The 17,276-nt window shown below is 42.0% G+C and overlaps 1 protein-coding gene across 1 annotated transcript; it reads left to right on the top strand.

The window, feature by feature from the left end:
• Positions 1-1,705: 1,705 nt before the first annotated feature.
• Positions 1,706-16,837, top strand: LOC138977200 (uncharacterized). Its single transcript, XM_070350105.1, has 8 exons — positions 1,706-3,356; positions 7,581-7,712; positions 8,490-8,534; positions 9,711-9,852; positions 12,024-12,124; positions 12,443-12,492; positions 12,825-13,076; positions 14,833-16,837. Exons 1-8 carry the CDS (start codon positions 1,706-1,708, stop codon positions 15,025-15,027), a joined length of 2,568 nt encoding a protein of 855 aa, XP_070206206.1. The 3' UTR covers positions 15,028-16,837.
• The last annotated feature ends 439 nt before the right edge of the window (positions 16,838-17,276 follow it).

The raw sequence follows: 17,276 nt of genomic DNA, 5'->3' as shown, positions 1-17,276 counted from the left end.
CATGGTTGACAACGTACGCCATTTTCGGTGCATTTTCGTCGATTGAACAACCAAGTTATGCTTAAGTTTGGAGCTCAATCTGTCAATTAATTTCACAACAAATGTTCTTTGGCTTGCTTACATGGACTTGTATCAAAAATAAGTCAAGAATGTCACTGGATTCTGAGCTATGAATTTAACACGCAAAAGTTCAAGATTACCCATTGTTGATATCAAAGTTTACAGGCGCTAAAATAAATCCAAGCTTAATGCAAAGAAGCGACAATTAGAATCTATGCCAAGCGTGTCCACGTTGCTGGAATGAAAAACACATTTCTAGTTTCGGTTTTGGCTACACGCAGACTCGATCTCGAGCCAGTCGAGGTCACACTGAGCGAGTGACAGCCGGACGTGGCAATGTCGACAATGTCAATGATCTCACTCAAACTCAAAGATCTTGAACAAATTTCAAGATCTTTGCCTACATTCAGAACAGTCATAGAGCAACATAGATGAACCATAGACCTGGATGAACATACCTTGATATTTCGTCTTCGGAAAGACCGACCCGTAGCCTGACCTTTCCACCACGGAAGGCATTCTCGCCGCCTGCTTTGGTCTGGCTTGAATCCACAAAATATAACAGAAGTTCGATGACAGTACCGCTGCACGCCATTTTGGATCTTCGAATTCGAATTTGACTGAATGCACTCAAAACTTTTGCACGAAGCCCTTCCATTGGATGATGTTTGGCAGACTTTTGCAATTTGCCTTCTGATTGGATCTTTTTTTGTGTGTGATTGGTTCTCTTAAAGGGAAGCAATCGCTGTCAAAATCATATTTCTGAATGTGTTGTTGCTTCCCTTCAATCGGGATTGGATCCTTGACGAATAGAGGATCATAGAGTGATACAGCTGTGAAAAATGTACGTTGAAAATAAAATGCTTTGCAATAATGCCCATCACGATCACGAAAACAAATGACGATCACGATCACGAGACTTGATTTTTTTGTCATCACGGATCACGGGCAAAGTCCCATCACGATCACAGAAATGGAAATTTCGGCAATCACGGTCACAGAAAGGTCAAAAAACGCCAATCACGATCACGATTTTAAACCCTTTGGGGCCCTCAAAGTTGAGGCGACACTGTCACACCCTCATTTTTCAATCAAATTGATTGAAATTTTGGCCAAGCAATCTTCGACAAAGGCCGGACTTCGGTATTGCATTTCAGTTTAGTGGCTTAAAAATTAATTAATGACTTTGGTCATTAAAAATCTGAAAATTGTAAAAAAAATTTTTTTATAAAACGATCCAAATTTACGTTCATTTTATTCTCGAACCATGGTAGGTCCCAGTTTAAGAGCGTGTTTCACACGTATAAAGCCTGTTATTTCATGGGCGAAGCTCGGTGCACTAAGCTTTCAGTTTGGCAGTAAAGGTTTTTGGTTTGAAAAAATTCGCGGGCTTCGCGCGAAATCAACTTGTGACTTCTGGCTCAAGGTCTGAAAGTGGAACGTCTAAAACTGATCTCCATAATCTTCATGTTAAAAAAAGGAAAAATACAACAGTTTTTACATTTGACTGAAACATCTTTGTAGACGAATTCTCGGTTCTCAAGCCTCCGGTCCCCGTAACCGACTCGACTCATTTTTGTCAATTGTTTCACGGCCTTATTATTTTGTTTTTACTGAGTTTGGGTAATAAGGCATTTAGGACAAAATGGCGGCGCCCTTGAGGAGTGCGTGTTCTAGACGGATTGCGATTTATAACAACTTTATCCTTGGTCAGAATGGATGTCAGGCTTTGCGAGTGTTCACTGTAGTGCATAAACATAGTTCACAAAACAAACAAGAAGATTTTTTCGGCATAGCTGAAGACCAGCGCAGTGGAAATGAAACTGAGTGGTCGCCGACCGTAGCAGACGAGAAAAGAAGAGAAGCTGAAGTCCACACATTGTTGCGATCCTTGCAGAGAAAGCAGAGGGGCAAAGAAATTGTTGTTCAGGCGCACTTTGGACAAGTGCGACTCGATAATGATGCTAGAAAGTCCTATCTGGGCGATCTTGATCCAGAAAAGTTTTTGCAAGCAGTTTCCAAAAGCGATGCAGCCCCGCCCTCAGGAATCTATGGAGAATCTGAGGAACCGAAATCAGAAGCCAGTCAAAGATCAAAGAGACACAGAAAGGCAAAGCAAGAGAGCAAGTCAGCAGCTAACGACAATAGTAACAGTACTGTCGATGTTGGTCAGACAGCACCCAATCAACATGCAACAAGCTACTTTGACGAGCAGTACTTTGGGTCAGTGCTTGATGTTCCCCACAATCAGAATGACGGTCAGACTCCTGCACGTGACCAGCAACAGCATCCTCACCTCTCAAACCACGATGGTAGTTTTCAAACATTCTCAGAAAAAACAGACTCTACAATTTCAAGATCAGCTTTAGGAGCCGCCAGTCACAGAGTTACCGATATCAGTGTATCTAACAGTAACGGTACTAACACAATAAATGAAGATACACCGAGTCATTTTTTGGCTGAAGGACAATTCCCCTACGTCAGTGACTCGTCCAACTTCACATCAGTGACAAGCACAAATGTAATTTCAAAACACAACCAACCAGCTGATGATTCTTTCATTGATGAGCAGTACTTCCCATACCGCGCCCAACCACAAGAACGTTTTTCTCAAAAGTCAGAAGTGCCAACATACAACAACATGCACGAAACCTCTTCAGGAAAAGAAAAAGCCTCTCTTGACAGTGATTTGAATTTCATTGATGCGCAATACTTTGACAGCGCAGCACAAACTTTTAAAGAAGACTGCAAGCACAAAGATGGGAGACGTTCTGTTTCCACAAATGAAAGAGATGCTAACCAAGCAGATGTTGATGATGTCAACTTTATTGATGCACAGTACTTCGGTGAAAGTCATGTTCCAGAACACAGCAATCCTCCATCTTTTGACAACACAGTAAACCAATATGGTGTAGCTGGTAGCCCTCAGGTAGCACTGGAGGGGTATGAACAATCAGAATCAAACTGGAAGAGACAAAAGGCAATGGATGGTGTGACAGAACCAACAGCTTTTCACAACAGTTCATATGCACAGACCAGTGAACCAGACGCCGTGCCAGCTGCAGAACATATCAGTGCGTCAGAAAGAAGTGTTTCAATTCGGCAGACTGATAGGGGGTATGCCAGGGAAGAACAGTCCACAAGCACAAAACGATCCAAGCAGATTAAGGAACAAAAACCTTCTGCAACTTTGGCTCAGGATACCAAGAACACCAGAAAAGTTAGTGAGGAAGATGACAGTGCCTATGATGTTGCCATGAAAATGCGCAGAAATCTTCGTTTGAACCTAAAGACTGGTAATCTCTCTCTCTTTCTCTCTCTCTCTCTCTCTTTCTCTCTCTCTCTCTCTCTCTCTCCCTCTCTCTCTCTCTCTCTCTCTCTCTCTCTCTCTCTCTCTCTCTCTCTCTCTCTCTCTCTCTCTCTCTCTCTCTCTCTCTCTCTCTCTTATTGTCATTCATCATCAGAATCCTTTCAATGTCATGGTGTATACAGTAGTGATGTACATGTATACATGAGTTGTTCTTTGCTACTGGTCACAAGTGGGGGTCAGCTCACACGGACGCATTTTTTCAATACAGTCTAGGGCAGAAACTGGTCACAAAGCACCCAGTACATGCCAGAGAGATAGGAGAATCGGCACAATCAAAGAAAATACCAAAATCATTCAATAGATATGGAAATATTCAGATTTACTGTGAAAATGCTAGCAAAAATGGCGTCCAAAAATGGGAACGCACACTTGGTGCGTCTTTGAAGACTTACCTCCCGTTCTGTGTTGTTGATAATAGTCGTGTTTGTGCTGTTTTTGTTGAAATAGTATCTAATAAAACTGATGCAGTTCTTGAAATGTTGCAAATTATTGTTGTCTTTGTGAAATGCGAGAGTGTTCTGAGGCGTAATCTGCATACGGCTGATGTCCCACATAGGGTACCCCACTTCGATCAGCGTATCACTCCAAATGAGCTTCATAGCAGAAAAGCAGATACACTACCAAAACACTGCATAACAGATCTACAAGTCTGAGCCAGAATCATTGAAATTTATTTTCTGTATAAAATATTGCAATCAAATTTGTTCACGCCGTCACACAAATAACGCAGGTTACCCTCGCCTTCGATTCAAAGTAACTCCAATCTGACTGAATTACCATCGAAACGCAGATGACGAACTGATTCACCACACATTTGTGGTATTTTACACACAAATTTCAACTGTGTTGTTTCGCGATAAACAGCCATAAACAAACAAATGTGGCGCCGTCACGTCGCCTTGGAAGGAATAACGCAGGTGACCAAGGCTTGTTTCCGATACCTGTCTGATTAAAATCATCGTTTTTTTCACGAATGACGGCTCTTTGGCAGATCTGGTGAGTTGAAAACTGTCTATGAATGTTTCATTTAATGTCAAATGCGTACATTCTTGTCGGTATTGTTACATTTGGGCTCATAGATTAAGTCAATCGTCGTGTTGTCCGAAAGTGACTTTTGTCAGCATAGAACTTACTGTGCTTTGATCGTTGACTGAGAAGAATCTTCCGATGACACTAGTTCATTTCACTACGCGACTGCAGATCTGCAAAGAAACTTATGGCAGGGGAAATAAGCTTAACTGAAGACGAATAAGCGGAGTAACTGTTCTTCAACGGATTGCTCTCACTGATCTAAATATTTAGATCTTGTCGTCTGCTAGCTAGTAAGTAGTCTTCGGTCGTGTGAAAGTCACATCTATTTCGACTGTGTGCATCGATCCGTGTAGTGAAATGTTGATCTTTGATGATTTGGCAACATAACTTCGCTAAATGTGCTTCAAGTGTATCTCCCCGTTAACCGCATTTGAAAACGCCTTTTACATTACAAGACCATTACATGTTTCGACAGCCCAGACGGTGAGGATCCTCGATAGCTCACAGGGTATATAATGTTTTCAGCCGTTTTTTGAAGAATCCTTTCAAATTTGCTATTCCAAAAGTACCTTATGACACGACTCGAGTGGCAAAGAACATTTTCTGCAATTCCTGTCTCAGTCCGTGCAGCCGTTTCGGGTCCTATCGTCATCATACAAACATACACACAGACACACAAGAACCAGCTTTAAAAGTTAGATTATGTAGGAACCGTGTGAACCAGTGATTTTTTTCTTATGTACAACAGATACTACAGTATTTCTGCTTTATGAAAAGCAATATTTCAAAAACAAAACTAGAGATTTGAATTTTGACCACTTTTCCCCCTTTCTGTCACCAGTACTGAAGAACAACTCACATACATACCTGCACAAAGATGACGTCTTTCTGCGTACTCAACAGCAGTCTCAGAGAATGATATGCTTTACTTAAAAGGAAAGTAATAAAGTACTCAACATCTGTCTCAGACTCAGAGAAGAATATCATTTTATACAGTACATGTATGCATGACATTACAAAAAACTGATGGTAGTGAAAATGGGACTAGTGTAAAGACAAAGATTGAAAGAACATCCAGTTAAATTGTATTACATGGGGAACATGCTTTGACTAGTTTCAGATCATGAAACATCATATAATAATATAATGTGGTACTGGTAGGCAATCAATTTTTCCAGAACTCGCCCCTTCTATAAGGCCTATAAAAAGAAAATAGGTGTGGTTACGGTAACCTGACCTACCCTATTTTTAGGGGCCGACCCTATAACTTTTTATTACATTTGTAAAAAAAAACAAAAAAAAAAACCGAGTGCAGAAAACGCAATGAAAGCGAAAGCGCTCGAGTCGCACAACTTATTTCCCTGTCAAGTAGGTTTAATTTGTACACATTAGAAAAAAAAGTTAAAAAAAAAAAGTGATTGCCTACCTTCCTACCCTATTTTTTTTGGCTATGTTACCTTAACCACACCTATTTTTTTTTGGCCTAAATTTGAGTTGACTGTCTTTGGGGCCAAAGGTAAACTATCCCCAGCGCTTGATGGAGACAGTGGGCTCGAACCCACAAAAAGACAAAAGCATAGAACAAAAACTGAATCTTTTTTTTTCTTCACAATTTTTTTTTCTTCAGAAAAGGTTACATGCATGTACTGGTAGGTTCACAGTATGGAAGGGCAATTCAGAATATTATGACATTAACAAAAACACCTTATGTATATAATGGCAGAAAATAAAGTGGTTTTTTTAATATAAAAGCAGGAAAGTGTGTGCAGTTATTCTTGTATCAGCTCTGTGTACGCAGCCCACTTATGAATGTATTTGTCATAACTCATTGTAATCTGATGTACTTGTTTGTCTATTTTGTGTACATATATATGTATGCAAGTTCTCTGAAGTACATGTTGAGAGTTGATTGGACTTTAGCAAGTCTACACTTATAAACAAAAAACTTGGCAATTAATAATATGTATGAAAAACCTTAATCGACTTTTGTCTTATTGTCATTGCCAAACAGTACAAGAGTAGGGTTCAAAGCAAGTCGGGTACAATTTGCACATTTCTCCCTTAGGCAATTAATAAATGCATTCCAAAAAGTCTGCACGCACTCGCATTCCCAGAGATAATGAAATATTGTGTCTCTCTTTCGTTTACAAAAGTCTGCACGCACTCGCATTCCCAGAGATAATGAAATATTGTGTCTCTTTCGTTTACAAAAATTACACTCATCACTAGCAGTCGCACCCATGCTTTTCAAAATACTATTGGTAACAAGCACTCTATAATTAATTTTCATCTGAAACCAGCGTAGTTTTGTTTCCTTGATTTTCTTTGTGGTCATGAAAATGTTTGGCCATTCAACCTCTGTGCCAATGATCCGTTCCCAGCTTTTGCAAGCATTGGGAAGTGTGTGTTCACCCAACATTACATCATAAAACACTTTGGCCCCCTTTGGAGATCTAGTTACAATGTCAAATGTTTTGTGCAATTTAAAACCATTGTTGTCTTCTAATTGAATGTTGTGTTTTCTTAATTTTTGCTTGACCGCACTGACGAGTCCACAAAAATCAAGAAACGGAACCAGGATATATTGAATTTTGTTTGAAAATCTCCCAAGGATAAAAATTTGCCTGTGTCCTTTACACGATTTTTTTACAAAAAATACATCTTTCTCTATCCAATCTTCAAAATACACAACCTTATTATCAATCTGAAATTTGTTATTAAAAAACAGGGGTTCCATCAAGATCTCTGCCCCTTCTTTCACTGGAACGCTGTCATAAAGTTCCAAGTAAGAATCAAACACATTCTTCCAAAATAAATTTATTGTGTGATTACAAGTGGCATTCTTCAAAACAACAGGACAAACTGAATCTTTTTAATAAACTTTTATCATCATCACTCCTACCCCTTCCTGTCATCCTCTCTTTGTCCTCACTTTTACCAGCTCTCTAGCAATAAAGTAGCATATCACCATGTACATGTCCCTAATAGATAAGCTTTCTGTGAAGGCGTTAAGCCCCCCCCCCCCCCCCCCTCCTCATCTAGTATGTCACGCCAAAGGTACCTAGAGTTTGACACTCCGTTACACTTACAGATGTTTACGTGATGTATTTTGGTACAGATCAAGAATCAGAGACGCTGCCGAAAGACAAGAAGAGATTGGTGGAGATGAGGGAACGAGTGCCAGACATTCATCGCATGCCTGCTGTAGAGGTGGCGCAGCTTCTGGCTGACAGCATCATCTTTGAAAATGGTACAGGATGCAAGGATATTGAAAATGAGTGTGTGTGTGCCCATTTGTTTGGTGTTTGTAGTGTGTTGAAGAATTGGTTAGTAAAAGGGCAGTGTTGTTCACAGACACAGAAAACAATTGGTCGGTTGGACCTTGATTCAAAATATTTATCAGGCAAAATGTCTTGGCGGCAAAAAAATGTTCTGACAAAAAAATTATCAAACATTCAACCAACCTGTGGTCAGAACAATGCACCAGATAAAAAAAAGGTATCTGTAAATGACCGAAGAACGAGGCCTGGGAACTTCACTGAAAGGGTGGCAAGGACAGAACATGTGGTATAATGTGATACACTGTTATGTTCGTTAAGTTAGATCATGGTGCACGGGGTGGTACCTAACCCTGAATCAGCGCCACACAATACTGATCACTCATAAGAAGGTGACACTGATAGCATGACAGATTTTTGGATGCTGTGTCAGCAGTGTTGTTCTCAGACGTGCCAGAGTCTTGGGTCACTGACGCATACTGGTACTTTTCTGATTTGACAAATTGTTCTGACCCCTGGCTGGTCGACTGTTGGATGTAGTTTTGACATGCAACGCTGAGGTCTTTTGTCTGGAAAAAAAATTTGCCAAGATTTTAAGAGCTATGTGTATATACCTCTGAAGCAATATAATTCACTTTCTTTCAGTGGAAGTTTTATATTTTGCTGCCTTGGCAGCTCTTGCAAATGAAAAATTAATGTTACAAATGGAAGTAATGAAACTCAGTTTCTTCTCTCTCTTTTTTTTCCAGATGACTTCATTGCCATTCACAAACCATATGGACTTCCTTCTCATGGTAAGCGCCACAAACAGAATGATGAAGGATTGTAAATGTTTGTTTTGCGTAATGTACAAGTCCGGAATTAGTATTGATCATGTTTTGAAACTGTTTCTGCTTTTGTGTATTTTTGTTTTGCCGTTTGAGATTCAGTCTGTCTGACAAGGAGCAACTTGGTCGTTTGGCTCATCTGATCATCTTTTTTCCTGGGGTTAGGCTTTTGATAAAATTGTCATCAAAGAAGAAAGTGATACAGTCAGATAGCCAGAAATTGATCTTCAAATTCTCACACAAGTTTTAATGATATGTTTTCCTCACAGCTAATTACCTAGCAAGACAGGGTGTTTTTTGCAGATTTTGCATTTTTTTGTTTTTGTTTGCTTAACGCCCAGCCGACCACGAAGGGCCATATCAGGGCGGTGCTGCTTTGACATATAACGTGCGCCACACACAAGACAGTCGCAGCACAGGCTTCATGTCTCACCTAGTCACATTATTCTGACACCGGACCAACCAGTCCTAGCACTAACCCCATAATGCCAGACGCCAGGCGGAGCAGCCACTAGATTGCCAATTTTAAAGTCTTAGGTATGACCCGGCCGGGGTTCGAACCCACGACCTCCCGATCACGGGGCGGACGCCTTACCACTAGGCCAACCGTGCCGGTGCAGATTTTGCATGTACATGTACAATCAAACATTCCTTTGCAACCTCCTCTCAATAACAACCACCTGCCCATTGTGACCACATAATGAACCCTGACAATGAGTTTGCCTCATAATTCACCTTTCCATAGTGACCAACTGTCTGACAACCAATTTTGGTTGATCCTTTTGGTGGCCAGGGATGGCCAAATATCACAATTTTAACTTGCCAACTGGGCGACCGCCAGAAATTTTGCTTGCTCGGTACATACCACAGTTACTGCAGTGTTTATATCATTATATGGCTTTGAAACTTGATATTACAACCAAAAGTGTTGCATTAGACCAGAATGTTCACTGGCCAGCCGGGCGAGTTGCCAGGCGGTTTCTACAAGCCCAGCGGATTTTTTACTCGCCCCTGGCAGACGATTTAGCCATCCGCTGGTGGCTGTTATACCCAGGTTTGACTGTATCGTCTTGTAAGCTAGCTTATTTGTCAAGAGTGTTGCTCAAAAGCAAGTTTTCCAACCCATACCTGTGTCACTTTCAGGTGGACCAGGTGTGCGAGTCAGTGTGGGCCAGGTGTTAAAGCCGTTAAGTGAGCGTTTTGACAGCGGACAGAAGCAGCTAAACAGTCTTCATCTGGTGCATCGTCTGGACAAGGAGACCACAGGTGTCATGCTGCTGGCAAAGTGAGTGTGCTTTTTAACTTCTTCTTCTTCGTTCATTGGCTGAAACTCCCATGTTCAGTTATATTTTTGCACGAGTGGGTTTTTACGTATATGACCGTTTTTACCCCGCCATTCAGACAGCCATACGCCGCTTTCAGGGGAAGCATGCTGGGTATTTTTGTGTTTCTATAACCCACAGAACTCTGACATGGATAACTGGATCTTTTCCATGCGCATTTGGTCTTGTGTTTGCGTGTACACAAGAAGGGGGATAAGCCACTAGCAGGTCTGCACGTACGTTGACCTGGGAGATCAGAAAAATCTCCACCCTTAACCCACCAGGCGGTTGTGGCCAGAATTCGAATTCATCACGACCTTCCGATTAGGAGGCAGATGTCTTCCCACTACGCCACTGCGCCCGTCAGTTTTCTAGTTTCTTATTCTGCAGTGTCCCTTTGGTATGCTTTCTTATTCTGCAGTGTCCCCTTGGTATGCTTTCTTATTCTGCAGTGTCCCCTTGGTATGCTTTCTTATTCTGCAGTGTCCCCTTGGTATGCTTTCTTATTCTGCAGTGTCCCCTTGGTATGCTTTCTTATTCTGCAGTGTCCCCTTGGTATGCTTTCTTATTCTGCAGTGTCCCCTTGCTATGCTTTCTTATTCTGCAGTGTCCCCTTGCTATGCTTTCTTATTCTGCAGTGTCCCCTTGCTATGCTTTCTTATTCTGCAGTGTCCCCTTGGTATGCTTTCTTATTCTGCAGTGTCCCCTTGGTATGCTTTCTTATTCTGCAGTGTCCCCTTGGTATGCTTTCTTATTCTGCAGTGTCCCTTTGGTATGCTTTCTTATTCTGCAGTGTCCCCTTGGTATGCTTTCTTATTCTGCAGTGTCCCCTTGGTATGTGGAATGTTATGTCCTGTCTATAGTGTAAAGTGTCTTGTTTGCCAGAGGAATTGTTTTCTTTTTAGGCTGAACTCAATTTGGTCAAAAGGTGCATCCGAGGATGCTTTCGGTGAGGCAAGATTACAGGCAAATCCAGCTAACTCACAAACGGTTAAGTCAAAAATTCGCTTAGCACACAAAGAAATTCTGGTCCGGAATTATCCCTCTTTATCTATGTGTACAAAGTACCCTGAGCTCGAAATGGGATTTCTCTTACGTAAGTCGAAAGACGGATAGCACACAACAGAAAGTCAGTCCCAAAGACAAAGTTTACTCTATATTTACTACAGCAACTCGAAACACGAAACTTGGCGTCTCACACTAGCGCATTGTGTAACCTTATTCCCTTCTTCTCTACACGGACGCCACACCGACTGGTCAGTCGGCACGCAATAAAGTATGAAGTGAAGTTAGGAGGTGGCGAGGAGTAAGGAGAGGCGAGTGGTACTCACAGTGTGTGTTTGTGTGTGTTCACGGGTGAACCACGTGGTTACTATACGGAAGAAGAAGAATTCAAATTGTGGGTTGCCTCTCATTCAGTCTTTGTTTAGTCTTGCGTTCATCCACAATCATGGCAGAGTCACGGAAAAGAAAATTAACCTGTCATATCTGAGAGAGGAAACACTTCGTGCTCTGTGTGTGCGGCCAGATCAAAGGCATTGTGATAGCTGGGTGGCCTTGTTTACAGACACGACCTTCTTCCCAGGGGTCAATGACCCAGTTTTTGCCATGAGAGGTGGTTCCCCTGTCATATCTGAGAGAGGAAACACTTCCTGCACGGGGGTCAGTGACCGGTCAGTGACCGAGTTTAACAGAGTGGAAATCTGTGTGTGCGGCCAGATCAAAGGCAGGGCAGTACCTAGTAGCTGAAACATGCATTATCACAAGTTGTTTGACTGGTACTCAAGCGGTCTCTTTGATTTTTTTCGTAGTTCACGGTACTATGACCAAGTCGAAATTTCGGATAGGACACAATAACAATTCGGTCCCTTCAATTTCGTCTTATCCGGATTTGCCTGTATAGGATATGGGATTGGGTACATTAGGAGGTCCAAGCACTTTTTAAAAGAAATCGACGGGGCAGTGTATGGTCTTGTTCTATCCACAACAACAAAAAGGATAATGTGTGTGTACAACTTTGTGAAATAATTACTGTTTGTCTTAGGATAAACCTTACCTTTTAAACCCTCTTTGAAGTATTACTGCTTTTCCCTTGGAGACATTATCAATTGACACTTTGTGTGTGACTGTGCAGGAATGCTGAAGTGGCGTGGCAACTACTGGGGATGTTCCGGCGTAGGGAGGTGGGAAAGACGTACTGGACCATCACCAAAGGATTACCACAGCTGTTAGAAGGTTCCGTGGTTTTATTTTCTTTCCATTAATTGTTCTCTCATGATTGCCTAGTACATGGTTTTGGTTTACTAACACTGCATGCGCCCGCTTAAAATCTGACCCAGTCAGCGAGTCAAAGGCACATCAAGATTACCTACCAGTGTGCCACCCTATTAACAGTTCTCAGCAGTTTACAGTGCACACTCTCTCAAACACGCACACACACATATCACACACACACACGCTCACACACACCAAATTTTGGACTAATTATTGCATATGATTTGATTGAGTACAATTTCTGGACTTACTTTTTCATGTGAATTGATTAATTTTCAGGAGTGGTTGACATCCCTTTGGCAAGACAGAAAGTTGGAGATATCTACAAGGTATTTATTTAGTTCTTTTAGTAGTTGAGGTTCTGTACTTTTCATATCTCTGCCGACTGCTTTTCCTTCTTCTTTAACTTGAAGAATGTGCATTGAGGTTGAGCTCCTTTCCTTGGAATCTTGTTATATGACACAGATCTGTTCAGGTGTTGAGAAAATCCTGAATTGCTCCTATTCGGTCCAAAACAGTTTCAACATTGTTCAATTGAGTATTTCATGAAACGTCAGCTTAGGTTAACTATTAGGAGATACGCAGAAAATATCTTTACCATGTTCAAGTTATACTTTTTCGGATTCTAACTATGGCTGAAATGCATATTATCTGTCCCCAGACGGCTGTCAAACCCAGGGAATATGCATCTCGAGGGCAAATCAGGACGCAAAAATACAGCCGCCGTGACGACCGCAGCAAAGATGCGGTGACAGAGTATCACGTCCTGGCACACCGAGACAATATGGCTCTGGTAGAATGCCGTCCCCTGACAGGCGTGCAGCATCAGATTCGAGCGCACTTGGCACAAGCACTCAACGCTCCAGTTCTGGGTGACCACAAGTACTCGCATTCAGACCGCTTGGCTCCACAGGTAAGAAAGACTTTGATGCTGTGAAATGTTTACTTGATAATGACATCTTACGCAAATGTATTTCAGGGAAAAAGGGGAAACAAACATGTGCAAAGCAGAGTATTTCTGATCTTGCAGAGTTGGAGCAATTTTTTTTGTTTTGTTTGTTTGTTGTTATTTTAACTTTTTTGTTGTTCTTTACTTATTTGAAATGTGCAGAGTGGCCAAAAGGCAGGTTAAAGGCACACTCAGCTTCATGTAAACCATCAGTTTCTGGTCACAGACACTGCCAGGCTTTTACACACAGAACAAACACCATTTCGTTTAAACACTCACCGCTTGAGAACATCCTACGTGCCCTCCGTAAAGAGCCAGCATTTTTAAAAGAATTTATTTTTGCATGGCCAGCCGGATTGTCTAGTACCACAATCGGACGTCTCGTTTTGGCACTAGAACTAACTTTTAAAATCTAAATAATTAATTGACAGCTTGTAACACAAACATTCTTAAATCATAAAAGATTTCTTTTTTCATCAAGACAAGATCAGTACAACTCGAAGTTTTGAAAGTTTGAAAAAAGGGAGCCTGGAAGCTGGTCACACAAGGTTGTGTTTCCACAAGCAGACAAATTTTCTGCATATCGCTTGCTTCTTTGAAGCCAACCGCCGCCGATAAGTTCGTGTGACTCACAGTCGTTTGTTGCATTTTAGATTCGGAGGCACACAATAACGTGCCATTGCAGATACAGCGAGTCACATTAAAATCACAAACTGACGACGAAATTGTGAAACAAAAAGGAAAGTGTGTGACACGGGTCCACGATGGCTCAGGGGTAAAATAAACCACGAAATCTGGTGTGTGGTTTACGCAAGCTGAATAGCCATTTTAACGAACTGTGTCATTTAATGCTGTTAAATGCTATTGCAACTGTGTTCCATAAGGTTAGAACTGCTTTTTTCGTGAGAAGATTTAAATCGTTCTGTAAACCATTTGAGACAACCTGGGGCTTTAACATTCTGAATGTTGAAATGCTGTTGTACTTTGTGAGGGAGAAGAAAACCAAATTTGAAATTGCAAAGAGAAGAAAAAAGGTAGTCTGTTCAGTACTTCTATCAATTTGTTTTCCTTGAACATTTGATCAAATTTGAGTAAACAAACTCACCTCCAGAATAATCACATTTTGTCCTGCAGTGTAAGGGATTGACTGTATGCACCTAATTTCACAACTTTTTTTCTTTCTGATCTTCTTCTTCGTTCATGGGCTGAAACTCCCACTTTCACTCATGCTTAAAGGTGCGGGGATGTAGCTCAGTCGGTAGCGCGCTGGATTTGTATCCAGTTGGCCGCTGTCCACGTGAGTTCGTCCCCACGTTCGGCGAGAGATTTATTTCTTAGAGTCAACTTTGTGTGCAGACTCTCCTCGGTGTCCGAACACCCCCGTGTGTACACGCAAGCACAAGACCAAGTGCGCACGAAAAAGATCCTGTGATCCATGTCAGAGTTCGGTGGGTTATAGAAACACGAAAATACCCAGCATGCTTCCTCCGAAAGCGGCGTATGGTTGCCTAAATGGCGGGGTAAAAACGGTCATACACGTAAAAGCCATGGGAGTTTCAGCCCATGAACGAACAAACAAACTCATGCTTAAGTGGGTTTTTAGCTGTATGACCATTTTTACCCCGCCATTCAGGCAGCCATACACCGCTTTCAGGCGATTTTCTTTCTGATAACATCTTTTGCACATTCAGCAGAACCGTACACTTCTCTCTCCCTACAGAAACTGTTTCCCGAAGCTCTGCAGAAGCTGGGGATCCGTCAGGCACAGGTACGGCACGTGCCCCTCCACCTCCATGCCAAGGGGCTGTTGCTGCCAGAGTGGCGCGGCAAGACCAACATCTTTATCAAAGCCAACGTCCCTCGTTTCTTCTTGAAAAGCCTCAAGTCACTGCAAATCAAAATTCCCCCAAAGTAGATCCCCCCTTAACCAACCCAAACCCCCACAGTTCTCCCAATCTCCACGCCAAAGCTCCTCAGCTACCAGAGTGGCGCGGCAAGACCAACATCTTCATCAAAGCCAACATCACTCGTTTCTTCTTGAAAAGCCTCAAGTCTGCAAATCAAAATTCCCCCAAAGTAGATCCCACATTAACCAGCCCAAACCCCCACCCCCGCAGTCCTCTCAATCTTCACGCCAAAGTTTCTCAGCTACCAGATTGGCGCGGCAAGACCAACTTCTTCATCAGAGCCAACGTCCCTCGTTTCTTCTTGTCACTTCAAATCAAAATACCCAAAAAGTAGATCCCCCCCGATCCCAGTTCTTCTAATCTCCTCACCAAAGCTCTTCATCTACCAGATTTGTGCAATCGGATGGACGTCTTCATCAAAGACGTGTCCCTAACTTCTTCTTCCTGAAGAGTCCCAAGTCACCGAAGATCAGAATTCCTTCCAAGTAAATCTGTCTTTTGGAGACCAAAGCTGGCTTCAAGAAGGTCTTCCTGAAAGGCCTCAGGATGCTGAAAAGATTATTTACTGGAAGGGGGAAAGGAAGGGGGTGTGGAACATGACTTTGAACTGTTTTCAAGATATAAACCCTGAGATGCTGGAACAAGGAGATGGGAGAAAAACAGTTTCTAAAAGCAGAGTTTATGTACAAACCCTTGGAGGAAGGAAATGCATTTGTATCTTCAAATAACGATATTCAAAACCAGCGTATTTTGTTGGAGTGCAGTTTCCAAAAGGTGTTCCCATGCAAAGACTGAATTTTTTAATTTTTTTTGCAAGACTTCTGTGATCAGATGTTATGACATTAAACAGACAGGTCAGGTGCAACTTTTAGTGATGTAATGAGGAAGTCTCTGCCATGCTTATATGAGGTTTAACAGAATGGATGTGTCAAAGACTGTAGTGCTATACATGTACCATGAATAACAGAGATTGAGAGAACTTAGATTGAGGCGCTAAAAACACACATTGTTCAGAATGCCTGTTACGCATTATAAGTGGGGGTGGGGGGGGGGGGGTGAAATTGTGATTAATATGATACTGTGATAGAGGAGTCAGTGTCTTTTCCAAGAGTTGTGCTTCAAAAAAAAGTTATCTGTATTTATAACAAGACTTTATAACTGTGGGGGACGGGCGCAGTGGCGTGGTGGTAAGACGTCGGCCTCCTAATCAGGAGGTCGTGAGTTCGAATCCTGGTCGCTGCCGCCTGGTGGGTTAAGAGTGGAGATTTTTCTGATCTCCCAGGTCAACTTATGTGCAGACCTGCTAGTGACTTAACCCCCTTCGTGTGTACACGCAAGCACAAGACCAAGTGCGCACGGAAAAGATCCTGTAATCCATGTCAGAGTTCGGTGGGTTATGGAAACACAAAAATACCCAGCATGTCTACCCAACGAAATCGGAGTGAAGCTGACTATGCTCCCAGAGTATAGTGTGGGGAACCCAAATGGGCAAACGAGCTCACAGGTAACCAGACAATTCTGGAACGCTGAAGAAGAAGAAGAAGAATAACTGTGGGGAAAAAAAGCTTCATGTCTTTGTGATTTTCTGAAGACATGTTGGAAACTTTTATGGAAATGTTGGCGAACATGCATAAATCCTGAATGGGAATTGTTTTGTCAGAGCAAGAGAGTAACAGAGTTGTGATATCACAACTGGAATGTTTTGTTCAATTGCTTCCATGTGTGTGTTTTGTATAGGTATGTGTGTGTTGTATGTGAGTGTTCTTGTGTTATAACACTGCTGTTTCTGAATGATGAATAAAGTAGAATGAAGGTCAACTCTTGTCTTATGCCGAAATGCAATAACCTGTTATTCCCACCAAACAGTCCCAGCTTTCATTTTGTGCGCCGTTCGGTTCAATTCTCAATCGGTTTGACAGTTTGCTTGAGCACGCACTTTCTCTGGCATCGCGCGAGTGCTTTGTGCCGGTGTTTTGTGGCTCTAGACTTGAAATAATGTCTCGAAGCGACATTGTTGAACGTGGTCAGCCATTCAGTGACAAAGAATCCAGGTATTCCTGGAAGTGGGAATGGCACTTTCAGGCCAAATAACACAAGATTGTCAGTTTTCTTGTTTTCTGTCTGTGTTTTGCTTGTTGGTGAAGGCATAATTTAGTTGCTCAATCAGTCAATGTTCTTTGGGGGGGGGGCGCCTTTGTAAGCTGAACTCACTTTTTCCAATGCTAGGCCCTGAGATATATATCTATCCACATGTCTG

Source organism: Littorina saxatilis, linkage group LG9, assembly GCF_037325665.1.
Source record: "Littorina saxatilis isolate snail1 linkage group LG9, US_GU_Lsax_2.0, whole genome shotgun sequence".
Lineage (NCBI taxonomy): Eukaryota > Metazoa > Mollusca > Gastropoda > Littorinimorpha > Littorinidae > Littorina > Littorina saxatilis.
The sequence above is the reverse complement of the archived record's forward strand: the minus strand, read 5'-3'. Positions and strand labels throughout refer to the sequence as shown.

Bases quoted from the DNA above. Each gene is read 5' to 3' on its own strand.
- LOC138977200 (XM_070350105.1), top strand. From the start codon at position 1,706: ATGGCGGCGCCCTTGAGGAGTGCGTGTTCTAGACGGATTGCGATTTAT. The intron at 8,535-9,710 runs GTAAGCGCCACA...TGTCACTTTCAG, and splicing joins ATATGGACTTCCTTCTCATG to GTGGACCAGGTGTGCGAGTC. The intron at 9,853-12,023 runs GTGAGTGTGCTT...GTGACTGTGCAG, and splicing joins GGTGTCATGCTGCTGGCAAA to GAATGCTGAAGTGGCGTGGC.